The 20,961-nt window shown below is 34.4% G+C and overlaps 1 protein-coding gene across 1 annotated transcript in view; it reads right to left on the bottom strand.

Annotated features, from left to right (window-relative positions):
• LOC145268380 (collagen alpha-3(VI) chain-like) overlaps positions 1–20,961 on the bottom strand; it is a 155,605-nt gene that overhangs the window by 26,240 nt on the left and 108,404 nt on the right. The window contains exons 14-15 of the mRNA XM_080123937.1: positions 11,909–12,472; positions 9,802–10,266 (exon numbers count right to left, since the gene is read on the bottom strand). Coding sequence (XP_079980063.1) covers positions 9,802–10,266; positions 11,909–12,472 — 1,029 coding nt within the window. The remainder of the gene's footprint in view (positions 1–9,801; positions 10,267–11,908; positions 12,473–20,961) is intronic.

Raw genomic sequence — 20,961 nt, forward strand, 5'->3', positions numbered from 1 at the left:
CAGCGTGTTTTCCTTATGTAAATTAGATGTCTATATGCATATATACATTTTATGATTAGAGAAAATAAATTAGAGTAAACTAGCGTAGTGGATTACGTCTAAAAGTTAAAATATCGTAGAGATTTAAAAGATTGCGACTGGAAATATAACCGTGATAGATTAAGTAAATAAAATGCAACGAGATTACGAAGAGAGTTTTTAAAAATTAGAGATAATTGAATTGGGATAAAATAGCGTAGTAACTGTAGATGGCGTCTAAAAATAAGAATAGGAGGTGATAAATTGGGGTCTAAAAATAGACACTGATAAAATAAAATACAGTAAATAAGTAAAAAAAAATTAATAAAATGAACTGAAAAGCAAGAAAATTGGTAGATGTAAAGGATCAAAACCAGAATTAGTAGACACAAAATGTCTATTTTATTCACTGAAAGACATATATTATACTTCTCTTAATCTGTCTGTCTGTCTGTCTGACTGTCTGTTACACTTTTTATCGGAAACTACTGATCTGATCCGAATGAAATTTTGTATGGCCTTTATTTTTATAGGCAAAAAAGTATTATGGTATTGGTTCGATTGACAATCATGGATTAATAGCGATTAATAGATATTAGGCACAAAAATACCACAATTGCTCTACAATTTTGTCACAAAGCACTCATTCTAAGTCAACGGGCTATAACTTTTACACGTTTGTGACGGCCTATATATATAATTCTAGTTTCTTAAAATTATGTTCAGTGCATACACTGCTGATTTGTAATTACTTTTTCGAACATTATTTAAGCATAACACCACATAAAAACATGAATTTATTTGTTTCTATTTTTTAATGTGACTGATAAACATTCTACAGTGATTTGAGAGCGTTTAAACTGAAAATGAGCAGTGTACTGCTGCTTCTCCATTTACTGTAAAAAAAATGTGAACTTGTAATTCTATAATTGCTTAAAGAATTTCTTTTTCGCCTTGATGAAATCAGGTCATGTAACTTTTATTAACGAACGTGCAGGTAAATTATTACTGGTAGAAAATAACATAAGCTGAACATTGTTACTTTTATTAACGAACGTGCAGGTAAATTATTACTGATAGAAAATAACATAAGCTGAACATTGTAACTTTTATTAACGAACGTGCAGGTAAATTATTACTGATAGAAAATAACATAAGCTGAACATTGTAACTTTTATTAACGAACGTGCAGCTAAATTATTACTGATAGAAAATAACATAAGCTGAACATTGTTACTTTTATTAACGAACGTGCAGCTAAATTATTACTGGTAGAAAATAACATAAGCTGAACATTGTTACTTTTATTAACGAACGTGCAGGTAAATTATTACTGATAGAAAATAACATAAGCTGAACATTGTAACTTTTATTAACGAACGTGCAGCTAAATTATTACTGATAGAAAATAACATAAGCTGAACATTGTTACTTTTATTAACGAACGTGCAGCTAAATTATTACTGGTAGAAAATAACATAAGCTGAACATTGTTACTTTTATTAACGAACGTGCAGGTAAATTATTACTGGTAGAAAATAACATAAGCTGAATATTGTTACTTTTATTAACGAACGTGCAGGTAAATTATTACTGATAGAAAATAACATAAGCTGAACATTGTTACTTTTATTAACGAACGTGCAGGTAAATTATTACTGATAGAAAATAACATAAGCTGAATATTGTTACTTTTATTAACGAACGTGCAGGTAAATTATTACTGGTAGAAAATAACATAAGCTGAACATTGTAACTTTTATTAACGAACGTGCAGGTAAATTATTACTGATAGAAAATAACATAAGCTGAACATTGTTACTTTTATTAACGAACGTGCAGGTAAATTATTACTGATAGAAAATAACATAAGCTGAACATTGTTACTTTTATTAACGAACGTGCAGGTAAATTATTACTGATAGAAAATAACATAAGCTGAACATTGTTACTTTTATTAACGAACGTGCAGGTAAATTATTACTGATAGAAAATAACATAAGCTGAACATTGTTACTTTTATTAACGAACGTGCAGGTAAATTATTACTGATAGAAAATAACATAAGCTGAACATTGTTACTTTTATTAACGAACGTGCAGGTAAATTATTACTGGTAGAAAATAACATAAGCTGAACATTGTAACTTTTATTAACGAACGTGCAGGTAAATTATTACTGGTAGAAAATAACATAAGCTGAACATTGTTACTTTTATTAACGAACGTGCAGGTAAATTATTACTGGTAGAAAATAACATAAGCTGAACATTGTAACTTTTATTAACGAACGTGCAGGTAAATTATTACTGATAGAAAATAACATAAGCTGAACATTGTTACTTTTATTAACGAACGTGCAGGTAAATTATTACTGGTAGAAAATAACATAAGCTGAACATTGTAACTTTTATTAACGAACGTGCAGGTAAATTATTACTGATAGAAAATAACATAGGCTGAACATTGTTACTTTTATTAACGAACGTGCAGGTAAATTATTACTGATAGAAAATAACATAAGCTGAACATTGTTACTTTTATTAACGAACGTGCAGGTAAATTATTACTGATAGAAAATAACATAAGCTGAACATTGTTACTTTTATTAACGAACGTGCAGGTAAATTATTACTGATAGAAAATAACATAAGCTGAACATTGTTACTTTTATTAACGAACGTGCAGGTAAATTATTACTGGTAGAAAATAACATAAGCTGAACATTGTTACTTTTATTAACGAACGTGCAGGTAAATTATTACTGGTAGAAAATAACATAAGCTGAACATTGTTACTTTTAAGGCTAACTTTGATTCTATTAATTGTAGAGACTAGCTGTTTAGCCAATATTATAGTCAATGAAGCTCAGCGTCTATATGACATTGATATTTAATCGTTACTCTGAAAAGATTCGGGTATGGTCGAAAGTTTTACCGAATTTCAGCTTCCAAATTTTCTAAATTTGATGTACGTTTCAGATGTTCTTTGATAACATTGAACAAACTAAAAAAATATTTTATCAATAGCATAACTTCATAACTTCATAATAACTCTATAATAACTTCATAATAACTCCATAATAACTTCATAATAATTTTTTAGGATCGAAATGAATAATTAGGAGTCATTATCATAAAAACGGGGTAATGTAAGTGAATCCTGGTGACTCTTTTTCCCTCTTCATCTAAAACAAGTTCAATCAGATGAATGCAGACACAGCGACTAATTCCAATACTCTACTCTACAATTTCAATACACGATTTTATATGAATAAACGTGGTTAAGCATTTTATAGTTTAATATCAGTGTTCGATATCGTGGTGACGAAAATCATTTCTCTCTGATATGTTCATAAGAGTAGTGGTTGATAGACAGAAATCAGAACCTCATAGTATTCTCAAGGATCCATCCTGGGTCGAACTCTTCCTGATCTACATTAATGATCTTCCAAATCATCCTTACATCATTCGTAGACATTTATGCTGATGACACTACCATTTATGGTAGCACATCTAAAACAGTAAACGACCAAGTTCTATCTGATTCTCTCTCCTCTGGTCTTGAGGATGTGGTACAATGGGGAAAAGTGGCTGGTTATTTTTAATGAATCTAAAACCAAGCTTTTATCTTGGCATTATCAGCGTTCTGCTCCCCATCCGGCATCAATTGAAATGAATGGCTCTCGTCTTGGGGAGGTTCCATGTTTTGACAAGCTTCTTGGCTTTACCTTTACTTCTGATCTTAAATGGAACACGTACATCAAATCTGTTGCCAAGGTCGCTGGAAAATGATAAGATCCTTCTATCGATCCAGTAGATATCTCACTGCTGATGCAATTCTTTACCTGTATGAGAGCCAAATACGTCCAGGGATGGAGTATTGTTGTCACATCTGAACATGAGTTGCTAGGAAGAACTTATTCTTCCTTGACAGAGTTCAAAACAGACTTCGCAGCCTAGTGGGGGATGCATTTTTCTCTTCCCTGCAACCTTTTTCTGCACAGAAGAGACGTTGCGAGCTTGTCTCTGTTTTATTGTTATTTTCATGGCAAGTGCTCGTCTGAGCTCCAATCTATAGCCCCCTCGCCAAACATTCACGAGAACCACTCGTCTAGCTGTAAACACTATCAATAATTTCCCTCACTCTTTATCTTTGCCTAAACCTAAACGTAGATTCCATGAACAAAACTTCTTACTTAGAACTGCACACATGTATAACTCTCTTCCTTTTGCTTGCTTTCCAGTTGACTACAATATGGTCGTCTTCAAGTCCAATGTAAACAAGTTCTTGATGAGCCGTTCCTCTTAAGTAATCCAATTTACCGAATTTACACCTCTAACGATTACTATGATATTGTCCTTTTGACCAGTGTATACTCTTTAACCCTTATCCTCGAGTGGCATCTGGGCCTTGATAAGTGGTGATTCCTCTGTAAAACAAAATTAGATGAACGTTTTAATCGCCAACTTATTATGACAAGAACAGAACCGTTTAACATAATATTTCGACGTTAGATTAATTTTCACGTGCGAATAACGAATGCATTCAGATAAAATTTAAACACCTATCCAAATTATTCTCTGCCGTGGGTATAATTTTCACGGACATAAACTGTCACTAAAGTAAATATATCTGACTGTTTGATCTACTAGTATAATGTTTTAGTCATGCGATCTATATGCAAACATGAGCTAAATTTGCCCACGCATTATGATGGTAAAATTTGCATACAATGAAACAGAATAATGAATTCAAATTGTATGAAAGTCATGTGTCACGTGACTATAAATTGTCAAAGAAAATATTAGCTTTGCTAAAACTTTGTTAGCGAAGTTATTACATATGCACTGCATTCTGAAATTATTTGCACAGAAACAGTTAGAGAATCTGTTTGTATGCTAAACTTCACAATTTGCATTTGAAATCACCGAGAAGCAACCAAGATGAACGTCGATTAAAAAATGGACGGATGCCATATACAAAGTATACAAGGATCTCTGGAAAACAAGCCTTCACTCGAACCAAGCCTGTGATTGTGTCAAGTGGAAACAAAATTCATCGTTTTGGATCCTGCCATAGCTACAGATTAATGCATAAGAAAAAAAAATTACGAAAAGAACTCATTATGATTGCTAATGGTATAAAATACCATAACTGAAGCAACGGGTTTAGTATTTGTATATTTTCATTTTTCAAAGTTCAGTATGATTATTGTTTATTGTCACTATTATTTCTTGTTCAAACGATTATGTTTATCTGGGTATCTCGCTAAATCTAATGGAATTAGAATAAACGTTGTGTCCAATTACTTTGCGAGAACTAAGAATAAAATAAAAAATTAACTTTAATACAGTTTTTTAACATAGCTTTTCTATATTTATTAACTATATCGCATTCTACATTTTATTATAAAGACAGAACAAGCGAACACGATAGGAATGATTGTGCCATTTTATATGGCGTGTCTATCTGTTCATCCCGCTAAGTCTAATGGAAATTTAAAAAAAAAAAAACTTTGCGATATAGCAGTAATAATAAATACGGCTATTGTCAAGGTAAAGATAGACTTGTTAAATCGGTTTCGGGACGGAAGTAAGTAATTTGCATCGTTCACAAGACGAAAATCCTTGGTTAATATTTTTTTTATTTATTAAATGTGTATATATATGTCATCTTTATTTGAAAAATGCGAAGTAAGTGCTTGCGAATTAAAAAAAATAATAATAATAAACAGTCGACTAGCTACAACCACTATGTACGATTTCCCCCACTCTCTATCTGTTCCTACATCTAAACGCATATTCCACCAACAAAGCGTCTTTCCCAGAACTGCCCGACTGTGGAATACTGTTCATCTGACCTGATTCTCGGTTGAATAAAAGATGGTAGCCTTCAAATCCAATGTAAACAAGTTCTTGTTGGGCCGCCCCCATAAATGCCCTAATGCTACTCAACTTACAATTTAACGATTACTACACTACCGCTTTACATTCATTAACCCGTATCTTCGAGTGGACCTTCGGGCCTTGATAAGTGGTGACTCCCAAGTAAAAAAGAGTATATTCGTTATTAATAATTATTAATATTTTGTTAGTTTAGAAGTAAAGCAAGTGTTTGGTATTTCCGTTAAAGATATAACCTGTTTCAGTCATGTTACTCTGTATGCTTAAATATTTCAAAGTGTTAACGTACCATAATAAACCATGTTTGAGGGTTAAGGTGATCCTAGTGATATGGAGATTATTCTTTAATCTTTTTTTTTTGTCATGATTGAATCAACTTGGATTTTGCTAGTTTTCAATCTTCAAAATTTGGAAAGAAATTTATAGATGTGGTATTTGCTTTCCCTTTATGTTACGACATTGAACTTTAAAAGGGCACACAATATTTTCGCATTTATTACTTAACAACAACAACAACAACTATTATTATTATTATTATTATTAGTAGTAGTAGTAGTAGTAGTAGTAGTAGTAGTAGTAGCGGTAGTAGTAGTAGTATCATTATTATTAGTAGTAGTAGTAGTAGCAGTATTAGTATCATTATTAGTATTAGTAGTAGTATTAATATTATTATTATTATTGTTAGTAGTAGTAGTAGTAGTAGTAGTAGTAGTAGTGGCTCACATGTAGCTTTCACACAAGTCAACAAACGATCGGTTTGGAGACCTGTGGTGTTCTCTGGAAGCTGAGTGACAACAAGTCTCCCCAGACGTCTAGCTCTCTCCACCTCCTTCGATAGCATTTGCAAATAAATCTGCGTCATCGCAACAGCGTCATACCATTGATTTCTCGCTGGTGGTGGCCATTGGTTTATACTAGAATTTGAGTGGCACTAAACCTCCCCACGATCTCAGTTCTCTTTGCGCTTGTCCAGCGGATGTCTGGCCAGCGCTCTCTCCTCGGTCTTTCCATCCTCCTTGACCCTTCTCGGCTCTTTGATATCACTTTTCTATTGGGGGCGGTGATGAAACAATGGGGGGATGCATGATGGTAGTGTAGAACTTGTTGATATGAAGCTTCGGCGTTCTTCATTCCCTGTAACGCTTCTTTGTTATAGTGTCTTGTTATTCTCCGCATTCAAGGGTTTTCCTTAATATTTAAGCCGTTTTCTTTATCGTTAGGCGTTGTATTTTTGCAGTTATTCCTCTGATTCTTTTTTCGAAGTTTTTCGGAATTGTTCCTATTATTATTATTATTATTATTATTATTATTATTATTATTATTATTATTATTATTATCAAAGAACATAAACTATTTTTTTATTGTACAATCACTTTCCTTTTTAACGTGGATTATATCGGATTACATTTATTGATCTATTGGTACTGTTTCATTTTAAAAAGCAAAATACAATAACTACTAGGATGTAGCAAAATTTTTGTTTACATATCTAATATTTCGTTTATTTAGGACTGAAGCAAATGTTGAGTCCTTTAATCATATTACTGCGTACCTAGATATTTCAGTTAATCTAGAGCTACCAAATCAAAGATAATGGCTTTCTTGTCTAAAATGCAACAAACATTATTCTTTATTCGTAAAACTCGATTATGTTCTGCAAAACCAAAAAAAAATATCAGTTTTCCTCTACAAAACAACGAAGCAAATTTTATGAATAAATATTTTAAGATATAAAGAACTTCATGCATAATTTTAGCATAAAAGTAAAAAAGGGCTGATATGCCGTAAAACAAAACAACCAAACCAAACAGTATGAATAAATATTTCAAGATATAAAGGACTTAAGGAAAGTAATAACTTTTACCAAAATGACTGAATTCGGCATTAAATAGCCGAAAAGTGTTGATATGCCGTAAAACAAAACAACCAAACCTAATCACAGAGTTCCTATTTACAATACAATTCGCGGAACAAAGTTAGACACCAGTGTCGGTTTTTTAACGTCGAGAAAGGGAACAAAATTTTTTAATCGTCTCAGTCGTGCAGGATTTCTTCTTCACTGAGAGAGAACAAGAGATTGAAGTGCAGCATATGAAGAACAGATGGCACACTTTGATCTTGGCCAAATGGCCAACCAAATCACAGATTAAAGTATACCACGCGTAGACCACGTGTGCAAATTATGATAATCTTGATAGTATATGGATTGTCCTTTAATCTCCAATTGCCATAACTGAATCAACTTGAATGTTGTATTTTTTTTTTTTCATTTTTTAAAGTTTAGGAATATTATTGTTGTTGCATTTGACTTCCCTTCAAATATCAAGGTTTTGAAATCGAACTTCGTAATGAGACAAGATATCTTCACATTTATTACTTAACAATTTAGTAGTAGTAGTAGTAGTAGTAGTAGTAGTAGTAGTAGTAGTAGTAGTGAAAGAAATAGACAGTGTTACCTATGCAGATGGGTCAATAATGACTAGGTCTATGACAACAGCATATTCTTTTCATTGTTTTGATTCTCAAGTATATATCCGACACAGTTAGATACAGTTAATCAACCGAGAACCACATCAGTCTATATAAAAGCATATAAGATATTAACGGATACACACTCGAGAGTCAAAACAATGAAAAGAATATGCTGTTGTCCTAGCCCTAATAATGACAACTGTAGTAATATCTAGAATTAAACATTTTTCACGATTTTTATTGCTTTTGATTTCATAACACGCGTTTCATAATAAACCACGTGCGTAAGTTATGATAATCCTAGTGATATAGAGATTATCTTTTAATCTCTTCTGCCGTAACTGAAACAACTTGGATTTTATTTTTCAAGTTTTAAAGTTTCGAAATTTTATTGTTGTTGTCTAGCTTACTTTTCAAATGTCGATGTTGCGATATCGAACTGCAAAAAGGAGAAAATATTTACTAGTAAATGTGCCGCGTAACCTGTGTAGCTAAGTAAATGCAATTATGTTTGTATATAGATATTAAAGCTTTTTACTCTATATATCTATAAAAGTGAGAATATGTGTGTGTGAGGACACTTCCAAACCTATATGGGCCCTGTCGGTGGGGCATTAGAATACGCCGACTGCCCCCCTGAAGAGGATAAACTTCCCTCAATGGGGGTCCTGGATATGACCTTAAACTATATCCAGTGGTGAGGCCCCAGCTTGTGGGCTTTGGGAGTGTGGAGCCACCCTTTAATTGCCATTGCTCCCCGGTCCACTCTGACCCGGAGTGGTAGTACCTGTTAGGGTCCCAACTATGGGTTAAATAGAAACTGACAAGTAAAACAACAAATTAATTCTATTTAAAAAAATTTTTCTTCAAAATCACTAGATTCGGCATTAAATAACCCAAAAAGGGTTGATATGCCGTAAAACAAAAACAACCAACCAACCAAACCTATATACTCAATGAATTTTAGGTCTACAGGCTTGAAATTTAGTATATAGGGCATTTAAACACGTGGAAAACTAAGGAGTCAAAATTGAAAAATTGATACGTGAGGGCGGCATGAGATTTTTAATAGTTGTCAACTGTTTTACAACTGCGCATGCGCAAATCGTTCGCATTATTTTAAGAATAAGTAGGATGTAAAACAGTTTTTAAATGTTGTGTTAAACTGGTCTAATAGTTATCGTACTTGACTCGCTGTCTTTAAGTGTTGGTTCCGGTCTCAGCTCAATTTTTTTTTTTTTACTTACAAAAAGTGAACTGTTTAGAAAAAAGCATAATACTCGCATGCACATGTCGTAGTTTCTCTCCGTTTTTTTTTTTTACTTCATTTTTTTAAAAGAATTTAATGTTACGTTTATTACCGGGCAGATCTTCTAGTAAATAAATATAAACAATTTGAAACTTACTTTCGCATGTGATTAAACCAAGTGTATGTTTGACCGTTTTTATAGCGTTGTTGCTTTCGAGTCTTATAATATGGTCCTCGCTGCTGGCAATGGCCATTATTTGTTTTTCGTTGAAGTTACCTCCAAAACCTATGACAAGGATCTCCACCCCTTTCTTTCTCAACTCCTCCGCTTCAGCATAAACTTCCTTACTCATATCTGAATTGCCGTCGGTAAGTAAGATGGCGATTTTCTTAGCATTCCACCTTCTTGAATTGTCGAAAATGTTTACGGACGCATAAGAAAGAGCAAAGCTTGTCCTAGTACCCCCTCCCACATCTGGTCGGTATGTGAATTTCTTGAGGGCTTCAAGAATATCTATCTTTGTAGAGAATTCTTTGAATTTAAAAGACGTGTCTGTGATGACGGCATCGCCAAAAGCGACGGCAGCGATGCGAATGTGATCTGGCCCAATCGTAAACCGGTCTGTAAGTTTTAGCAAAAAACGTATTTCTTCTATGAAATCCGACGGGCTGATATTTCCTGAGGACTGTATGATGAAAGCAATGTCGGCTTGTGTCGCTTTGCATTCTAAAAAGAAAGAAATATATATATATATATATATATTTAAAAAGGTAGTTTGATTGAAACATTGTGTGTAAACATGTATAAGAAGGCTGCGGCCATGTAGAATTCCGGCGTATTGAAATGATGTGACATATGAAGAAAATAGACAAACGAATGGAAGTCTCGTCAATTTTTAAACCTTCGTATATTTATTTATATTTTAACACCATATCACATATATAAATTAGTAAATATGGATATAACCGGGATGGTAAATGATTTGATTTCTTTTTGAAAAGAGAGATTTTATTATCGAAATATCAAATTCATTTACCAGCTCGGTTATATTAAATAGCAATTCTATATGTACACACACGAACATTATATATATATATATATATATATATATATATATATATATATATATAATGTTCGTGTGTGTACGTATATATATATATATATATATATATATATATATATATACGTTTTATTTTTTATTACCGTATCTTTCTGTTAAGTTACATTATTGTTTCAGCTACCCGGCCGGTTTTTTGGCCGTCTATAGCTTCCTCAGACTTTTACAGAAATGTTCGTTGTTATGGGATAGAAGAGTGGAAGAGTGAACAGGGAGGGGTATATATATGTTCGTGTGTACATATAGAGTTACTATATATATATATATATATATATATATATATATATATATATATATATATATATATGTTTATTCAATTATATTTCACCTTTTATTTATACCAATCTTTTAATCTATGAGGCTCGATATAACTACAGAGCATATAACAGCATATAAAAGATTAAAAAATGTCGTTATAAAATGAAAAGACTAAATTGCAATTTATCTCCTAATTTTCGAGTTCCGTATCATGTCCATATTTTGTTTTTTATTTAAGAATTACTGCTTATGCTTCTGATATATATAATGAAGCCATAGATGTCGAATTTATCGACCGGTGTTAATCGTGACACCATGCACTGATGATTCCCGAAAGGATGAAACACTAGTATCTGTAATTATTTAATAATTATTATAGCAAATAATTATATAAGCAGTAATTTGTTGCTACACAGTCATGAGCATGTTTCTGTCTTCTAGTATTTACTAACTAGAGACCTCTTCAGGCAACAACGCTTATTTCCAAAAGCGGAATTCTTAATAAAAAACGAAAATCAACTTTCAATAAAAGAAGGTTTTGGGTTTTTTTAACAGCAACCTTAAATTATATATATATATATATATATATATATATATATATATATATATATATATATATATATGATTTTAGTCTAAAACGCTTTCCGAATCCAGTCCTGTACTATTATAGAAGCTTAATTCTCCCAGACTTTGCCTTCTTATTTTCGGAAGGAATTAGTTTATTGTTAATCGACTGAAATATGTTTTCAAAAGAAAACAAGATACTTACGCATTTACTGGTTAACGATTTTTATTAATATTAATACTCGTAATAGATAATGTATCCCATGTTGTTTGGTTAGGGGTGATAGATTTTCATCAAATTAAAACAAATGAGTTTAAACTTACTTCGGCCGGTGAGGAAGACAACCTTTTGTATGGCGTCCTCCAGCTCCCTATAGCAGTTTAATCTTATAACATCCTCCTTCCTGCTGGGAAGGGCAATTAATTTTTTTTCCTCAACGCTGCGCCCAAATCCTATGACAATGAACTTCACTCCTTTCTCTTTCAACTTATTCGCTTCGGCAATAGTTTCTGTACACGAATCTAAGTTGCCATCTGTAAGTAAAAGGACGATTTTCTTGGCATTCGGCCTACGTGCCTGGTCGAAAAAATTCATTCTTGCATAAGAAAGAGCTAATGTTGTGTTAGTGCCTTTTCCCATGTCTGATTGATATTTTAATCTCTTGAAAGCTGCATGAGTATCGTCCTTGTTATTGTATTTGTTGAATCCAAAAGCTGTGTCCGTAATTACACGATCGCCAAAAGCCATAGCAGCGACGCGGACATGATTCGGACCAATCTTAAGACGTTCCGTAAAATGTGTTAAAAAGCTTAGTCCTTTTTTAAAATCCAAATAGGAGACACTTCCTGAAGACTGTATCATGAAGGCAATGTCGGAGGCAGTGGCTTCTGAAAGAAATAAAATAAATAGATAGATAGATGTAATTTTAGTATAATGTTTTATTTATGCGAACATGTTCTGCGATTTATATATAAACACGTTTCGGTTCAAACTAAATTTGTTATATTTCGCTTATATATTTTTAGACAAACTTTTACAATATGTATATACTCTGATGTCCGGCGTTTTTGTAATCAATAATTTGTTAAATTAACAAAGTTTATTTATTTTACAAAATGATAATTTGATAGGCGAGAGAGTTTGGATCGGTAGGAGTACTGGTGAGTGATTTGGTCGGTATGGACGACGGCAGAAGTGTGTCGCTAGCTTTGCTCGCTCTCTCTGTCTGATTGTCTTTAACCAGAATTTTAACTTTTTTTTATTTTGTTCTTCGATTTGGAATACTTTTAGCAATTCCAATCCAGATGTGAATATTTCTCTTATTGTTCATATTATCGATTCTTCCATTGGAATGTAGGGTTGACGTCATTGCCAGCAATCTGATTTACAACTGATTTTGCCCCGGTCCAATATTTTCCGGTGTTGTCCGTTACTTCTTCATGGGAAACACGCATTAAATAAAACAGAATGAAGAACTCAAATTTTATTTAAAGTAAATACAATGTGATAAAATATATTTTAAAAAGCTTAACATTGCTGCCACGTTTTCTTTATTTATTCACCTTATTGTATTCCGCATTTTATTATAAGAAAAAATCTCACCCCTTCACGATTGAGCTCCCTAGAAGCCACTAGTGTCAAGGCCATTGCTGAAATGTCTTTTCCGTTGTCGGCTGAAGTGTGACAGGTTTATGTCTTGTGTAATTCTAGTAGTTTCACTACTTTCCCAAACTTTTCTTTCTCTCGTTGAGAAAGGATTACTTTATTGAAGCGAACCCACCGCGCAATACCGACAGAGCTGTCTAGTCATTTTATTCTTTGCAAGACACATTTCTGTTCTTCTAGGGAGGAGAATTCTTAAATCACACTTTCCAACCCTTGTGTCACGCCATCCCGCCCTGATCTAAGAACACGCTGTACAAAAAAGGCATATCATATGAATCACCAACCAGAAGCAACGCCGAAACACGAGCGATAGTTGACAGAGTTAGGGTTAGGGTTATTTATACATTGCGTGCTAAATTTTCCACACTGAGCATGGAATGCTACAACACAGTAGGATAAAGTCATCTTTAGCGATGATGATGATGATGATGATGATGATGATGATGATGATGATGATGATGATGATGATGATGATGATGATGATGATGATGATGATGATGATGATGATGATGATGATGATGATGATGATGAAATCTTCAAAAAACTAAATCAATCATAATTTTTTAAATATAAAAAATACATTATATATCTTTTTTGTTTGTTTTTTTTTGGGGGGGGGAATCTTTTGAGAAGATGCTTCACAATTTGTTGACATAATAAAAACAAAAATTTAATTTATTAAGCCATAGAAACTCCAACTTGGACCACCCCTTCGTATGTTACATGATAAGGGCTGTCCCCTTTTCATGTAAGTATAAAAATGGAGAATTTTGTTTAAAATGAAAATGAAATAGCATAGGCGGAATTCGAACCTCGTAATCTAGTTTAGAAATAGATTACGTGGGAGAATTTAAAAATGTAAAGCAAACATTTGTTTAGAATATAGATAAAATATCCAAGAAAAGAATGTGAGCTGTCAAGTTTATTATGAAATTCTAAATTGAAAGAATGCAGCTTATAAGATAATGTTTTTAACATATTGGATAAATAGGTTACTGAGAAATAGGAAAAGTTTTGGACACGTATGTCCAGGACACGTGAAAGAATGCACATGTTTTAACATGTGTATGACGTCATGGAAAATAGAAAGTTCTAGGAATAGAGAAAAACTTTAGTTAGAGTTAGACAGTCAGTGAGAAAACTAAGGGACAGTCAGACGTCTGGAAGCGAGACGTCACTTCAAGAAAAAATGTGAAACTTTGAATTCTTGATGATGGAATCACGGCCGTGTGAAGAATAAACCATCAAGTGTTTTTGTAAAGCTCGTCTTGTGTTTATGATTCTTATACAAAGGTAAAGTCCAATTGTATTATATATTTGTGTTATATGTCTTTACATACACGTCTCAACATCATCATGTCTACACAATGTCCGAACTGTCTGAACACTATGTCCTCACACTAAGAGCTTTCTTCTTCTTCTTCCATTCAACACAATTAAGGAATGAACTTTTCATATATAAGAATCTCTCCTAACAGGAACTATCTCTCTAAGTCTCTCGTACAACAACTTATGCAACATCTCTATTACTCTCACTAAGACTCGTATCTTTACTAATAAGACTCTCTTCTAAGACTGCGCTAATAGTAAGACTCTCTCAATGAAACCCCTATATACCCCTATATGTAACACGTAGACCGTGGCGCAGTGAATGGAGGCGTTCAGACTCTACGGTTCCAAGTGATCGTTGTCTGAGGATAGCAGTTTCAATCCTACCCAAAAGCAGATCAGACGATTAGTTGGCCAAGACATGGTGACACGACAACAACTATGGAAGGCAGTAATTACTGGGGATACAGTTACAAGACTCAGCATTCCTATCCTGTAGCGGTTAATCACCTGAAGAACGCTGGGGGATAGGTTGGCCGAAATGTGGTGAAACAATAACTATGAAGGTAAGAATAACAATCCGCAAAAGAATGAAATAAATGCAGTAGAACCCCGAGATACGGTGGCCCTAGCATACATTTTTTCCGAGTACGATGTGGATGTTTTTCCCGGCCTCTGGTTACGGTATTTGCCCCGCCTTACGTATTTATTTTAATGGTATTTGATTATATATATGTGTGTGTTATATACTGTACTGTATTTAATTAATTTATTTTTAATGTGTGTGTTATATACTGTACTGTATTTAATTAATTTATTTTTAATATGTGTGTGTTATATACTGTACTGTATTTTGTTACTAGTTTTACTAGTTTTTAATATGTACTGTATAGAATTTTCCTTAGACCCCGCCATACGGCGATTTCACCAACCCCAGAACTTTTTAATACCGTATCCACGGGTTCTACTGTACTAGAAGTATAGGAAATACAATTCACGGAGGAATACCATTAAAAAATAAATTAAAGTATTTAGTAAAGTGCACCATGTATCTATACTGACGATAAATAAAGTAAATAAACTGCAGTTAAGGAGGAAAGTAAATTGAAAGTCGTTCTTAGATTGAAACTTTGTAAACATTTTCTAATCAAATATCACTCACCACAGGAGAAAACTGAAACCCGTACTTTTTCCCCCACTATTAGTTCAGGTCACAATGATTAAACTATTTCAAGTAAGGGTTAATATTTAATATCTAAATATATTTTTGCAATATGAAGGTTAATAGTTTAAAGTCAAACTAAAATGAAGTGTTACTATATATAATTTCCTATAAATCAAAGGAGTAGAATACTAAATCTAAGATCGTAAAATATTTTAAAATATTTAGAAAAAGTATATTATGCCTACGGTTTATAAACGAAATGCAATTCAATATACTATATGAATGATAGATATAAATATTTGTAATTATGTTTAAAATATACGATTTCACAATACGAAAGCTAATAGTGTAAAGTCAAACTAAATTGAACTTGTCTATATCATATGACTGTTGAAAGATCCTTAAATTCCATCAAAATATTGTATAATCAAATTGTAGATTTGTAATTCAAAGTCACCATGAATCAATTTCAATATTTAAAAAAAAAGTGTTGATCAAGGTGAAGTAACCCTAGATTCTTAAACTAAATATAATTTCCTACTAATAAAAAGAGCATAATACTAAATCCAAGGTCGTAAAATATTTTATATATATTTTTAAGATGACTCAATAAAAAATATATTATTGCTGTGATTTAAAAACTAAGTGTAATTTAATATACTTTATAAATGATAGATTAAGCATTTAAAATGTATCTTTCAATTTAAAATGAGGAACTTTCGACAATACTCATGAATAAACAAAATGATGTAAGATACGATAGTAATTGATAATTATTTCTAATTCTATCGCCAAAAAGTATAAAAATTAGCATATAGATTCAAATTATAAACAAATTACTAGATCATATTAATTTATTTATTGCGGACTATTATTCTCATCTTTATTAATTGTTGTTTCACGACGTTTCGGACAACTATTCCTCTGACCATCGTCAGGTGGTAACCGCAACGGATAGGAACTTCGAATTTCCTAACTGCATTCTCAGCAATCACTGCCATCCGTAGTTGTTGTCTACCCACGTTTTTGGCCAAGTAAGCCTCTAACCGGCTTTGGGTAGGATTGAAACCGCTTCAGACAATTCTCCTCTGGAGCCGTGGCGATTCAACGTCCCTATCAACTGCGCCATGGGCCCCGAAGGGCCTCACCACGTTTTTGGCCAAGTAAGCCTCTGGCCGGCTTTAGGTAGGATTGAAACCGCTATCTCGAGACAATTCTCACCTGGAATTGTAGAGATTCAACGTCTGTATCAACTGCGCCACGGGTAAGACGACAACAACTACGGGTGGCAATGATTACTGAGAATGCAGTTAGGAGATTCGAAGTTCCTGTCCATTGCGGTTACCACCTGATTAATATAACTAATACTCATCTCAATAATGAATTCCAATTAAAATAATATATACTAGATCATAGTAAATTAAAATAAAAAAATGCAGTCAAGAAGAATGGGAAGGCTAACTTTTAAATGTGTACGGCGTGCACATTTAGTATAATAAAAAATGATAAAAAAGTAATAAAAAATGCAAGAGAGCTACGAGATGCTCAGTCCGTTAAATGCAAAGTAGCTGATCAGCGACTTGGTTCCCACCAGTTTTGGCTAGGGCAACGAACGACGTTTTCCCCATTCCCAGAACGCCCCACCCCTAAAACTGAACATTTGGGAGTGCTTGAGTATGAGATATGCCTGAGCAATTAGATTGGGTTAACCTTCTTCTAATGGGTTGAGGGTACCGGATTGACAGTTCCTGGCTGCTGTTCCCGACTGGTAGTACAGGAGCCCTAACTCTTTGATAGCGCTTAGAGCGGCTGCTCCATCAACAGTTGTATAATATCGGGTTGTTTGTAGTGCCATGACGCGCATGGAAAGGGACCCTGCACTCACCCCCGGTGGGCTTTCCTGAGGCCACAATCCTAATTGGAGAAAGGTCAGCTGATGGTCTACTTGTGATGCATGTCTGAAGCTCTGCATAACCTCTTGTTTAGCTCCCCCTTAGTTAAACCGAAACTCTTTAAAAAAAATATGACGACAGTACAATGTAAAAATAAGCTTAAACCAGGATTAGGGACAAACAAATTCAACTTGCCTCCTCCCTTGAGGCTCGCATTCACAAATATCCGTGGGCTTAGAACTAATTTAGCTGATGTTGAAGCATTTCTCTTAACAAATACCCCGGATATCTTAGCATTAAGTGAGACTAACCTACACTCCTCCATTCTCTCTAACCACTTTAACATGCCTGGATATCTCCCACTCTGCCGTAAGGACTCTGACAGACATATGCACGGACTTGGAGTTTACATTCGTAATACCCTTCCCTTGACTAGAGAAACAAACCTAGAAACAGATGATCAAGCCTTTATGTGCTTTAGACTAAACATGCAGCACAATATTAGCTACTATTATTTTCTCTACCGCTCTCCCTCGACCCAGGACTGCACCATAATAAATAAAGTATCTGACAGCATAGACACGGCACTGTCCCTCGACACTAGCGCACAAATACATGTATTTGGTGACTTTAATGTCCACCACAAAAACTGGCTTGGATTCTCTACTTACACAGATGCAGCGGGCAGTACAACTCATAGCTTCACTATATCTCACTCCCTATCACAAATTGTTACGTTTCCAACCCGTTTCCCTGACCAGGAAGAACAACACTCATCACTTCTAGATCTGTTTTTGACCACAGTTCCCGATGACTGCATAACAAAGGCCCACAGCCCACTCGGGAACGCTGATCATGCAGTGATAATGGTTGAAATCGCCCTAAACTCTAGAGCCAAAACTGAAGAGCCAATGATCAAAACAACGAGATATTATAAAAAGGCTGACTGGGAAGCCATCAGGGAACTAATTGGAGATGCCCCATGGAGAAATATTTTTCTCTCCCTGCTGAACAATGTGCAAACGAGACCACTGACTGGTTCAAAACTGCAATCGAAGCGCATGTTCCCATGCGGAAATTTTATAGTAAGCCCCACTCTCCCAAATGGTTTACGTCGACTTGTGCAACTGCCATTGCTCAAAAGCAGCATGCATACCGAAGGTTAAACCGACATAAGTCCAGTTCAAACAGACTGAAGTATATAGAAGCTAGAAATAACGTTAAGAAAGAAATAGCGATAGCTAAGAGAGAATTTACGGAAACAACTAAAAAGCGCATCGAAGCACAAAAACTAGGAACTCGAGACTTCTGGAAAATCTACAACAGTGTAGTAAACAATGGGCAATCAACAATTCCCCCACTAACCAACAATCACGAGGTTGTCTCCTCAGCAACCGACAAGGCTAACATGCTTGCCAGTCGGTTTGCCTCAAACTCCACACTGGACCCTTCCAACCAGCCCCTACCTGACTTTCCTATGCGGACAGACGCCACGCTAGACGATCTGAAAACCACCCCTGCTCAGGTGCATGCTATCATAAAAAAACCTTGACACTTTAAAAGCATGTGGATCCGATCTTATCCCAGCTGTGCTATTAAAAAAGTGCTCAGCCGAAGTAGCTCCTGTTTTCTCCAAACTCTACAACAAATGCCTTAATGAAGCTTGCTTTCCGGGCTGTTGGAAAACTGCTTCTATTGTACCAGTATTCAAGAAATCTGGCGAAAGGACTGACCCATTAAATTATCGCCCCATTAGCCTCCTCCTGGAACACGGTTTTACAGCTTCTGCAATCTGTTGCCAAGGTTGATAGAAAAATGGTGAGATCCTTCTACCGCTCTAGTAGATATCTCACCGCTGATGCAATTCACTATCTATATAAAAGCCAAGTACTTCCAAGGATGATATACTGCTGCCACATCTGGGCAGGGGCTGCTAAAAACAGCTTATCCTGCCTTGACAGAGTACAAGATAGACTTCGTGGTTTGGTGGGAGATGCCCTTTTCTCTTCCCTGCAACCTCTCTCCCACAGAAGAGACGTTGCGAGCCTGTCTTTGTTTTATCGTTATTTCCATGGCAAGTACTCGTCTGTGCTCCAATCCCTGGTCCCCCCTCTCCAATCTTACACGATAAACACCCGTCTAGCTGAAACCACCGTCAAAAATTTCCCCCACTCTTTATCTGTGCCTAAATCAAAATCTAGATGATTATTTTTTTATATTTCAGCCTTTGGGTCTAATAATGTTTTATATAAAAATAAATAGTTTTCATAAATATTTCGTCTGTCAAATAATGTTACAAGAACAAGTCCCCTGTTATTGTAAGTAAATAAAAATGAGATAGGATAGCCCGAGAATTCGAACCTGGAAAGCTAGGTTTGGAATTAAGTTTCAGGAGAATTCCGATTGCTAGTTTTAAAATAAATAGCAGATATGTTTGTTTACAAAGAAATTCGATTGTTTAGAAATGTTATTGTGAAAAATGAATTTGATGATTCAATTCTGTTTACGGAAATTGAATTCAGTCAGTTAGAAAAAGGAACAATAGCAAATTTAAACATATTGAAGAATAGGTTATCGAAAATAGGTTAGAAGAATTTGGGTTGCAGATATGTGTGAACAGTGCACGTGAGTTCAGGACCACGTAAGTCGAGCACATGCTCGAACATGGGGGAATGAGATACGTGAAGCATGTCCAGGCCATGGGATCGATCTGCACGTTTTGGCCATGCGATGACGTCATGGCTAAGAGATGAGTTCTCAATATAGTTGGCTAGTTTTAGTGAGACAAGCAGACAAGGTCGGACAGTCGACAGACAGGGTCAGACAGGAGAGTCGAGTCCGGATTGGAAGCGAAGGGTTAGAAGTTGACATCATGTAGTGACTTTGAATTCCTTGATGTGAAATCATTGACCGGTCGAAGAAATAAAGGAACGTCATCATTTTGTAACTTCGTCTTGTGTTGTGTCATTCTCAACAAACATTTATATGAACTTTGTGTCCACTCATCGTAATTTGTGTATAAACCCCATCCTTAAGAAATGTGTCTCTATCAAGAAATAATGACTGTCCCCTCTTGTGATAAAAGAACTGATAATCCTCATCTCTAAATATATGTAATAGAAAAATTCACAGAATGTATAAATGTATCTCTCATTTATATCTCCCCTCATCCAATTGTATTATATGTCATCGTCATATATGTCTCTCTCCAATATGAACACTCAACGACTATATAATAATAATTTACGCCGATAAACTACATATTTACCTTTATTTTTTGTAAGGGCACTTTTTTACTGGCTTTTTTGTAAGTAAAGGAAATTTT

This window comes from Euprymna scolopes, chromosome 43 (genome assembly GCF_053919585.1).
Source record: "Euprymna scolopes isolate OS-2025 chromosome 43, ASM5391958v1, whole genome shotgun sequence".
NCBI lineage: Eukaryota > Metazoa > Mollusca > Cephalopoda > Sepiida > Sepiolidae > Euprymna > Euprymna scolopes.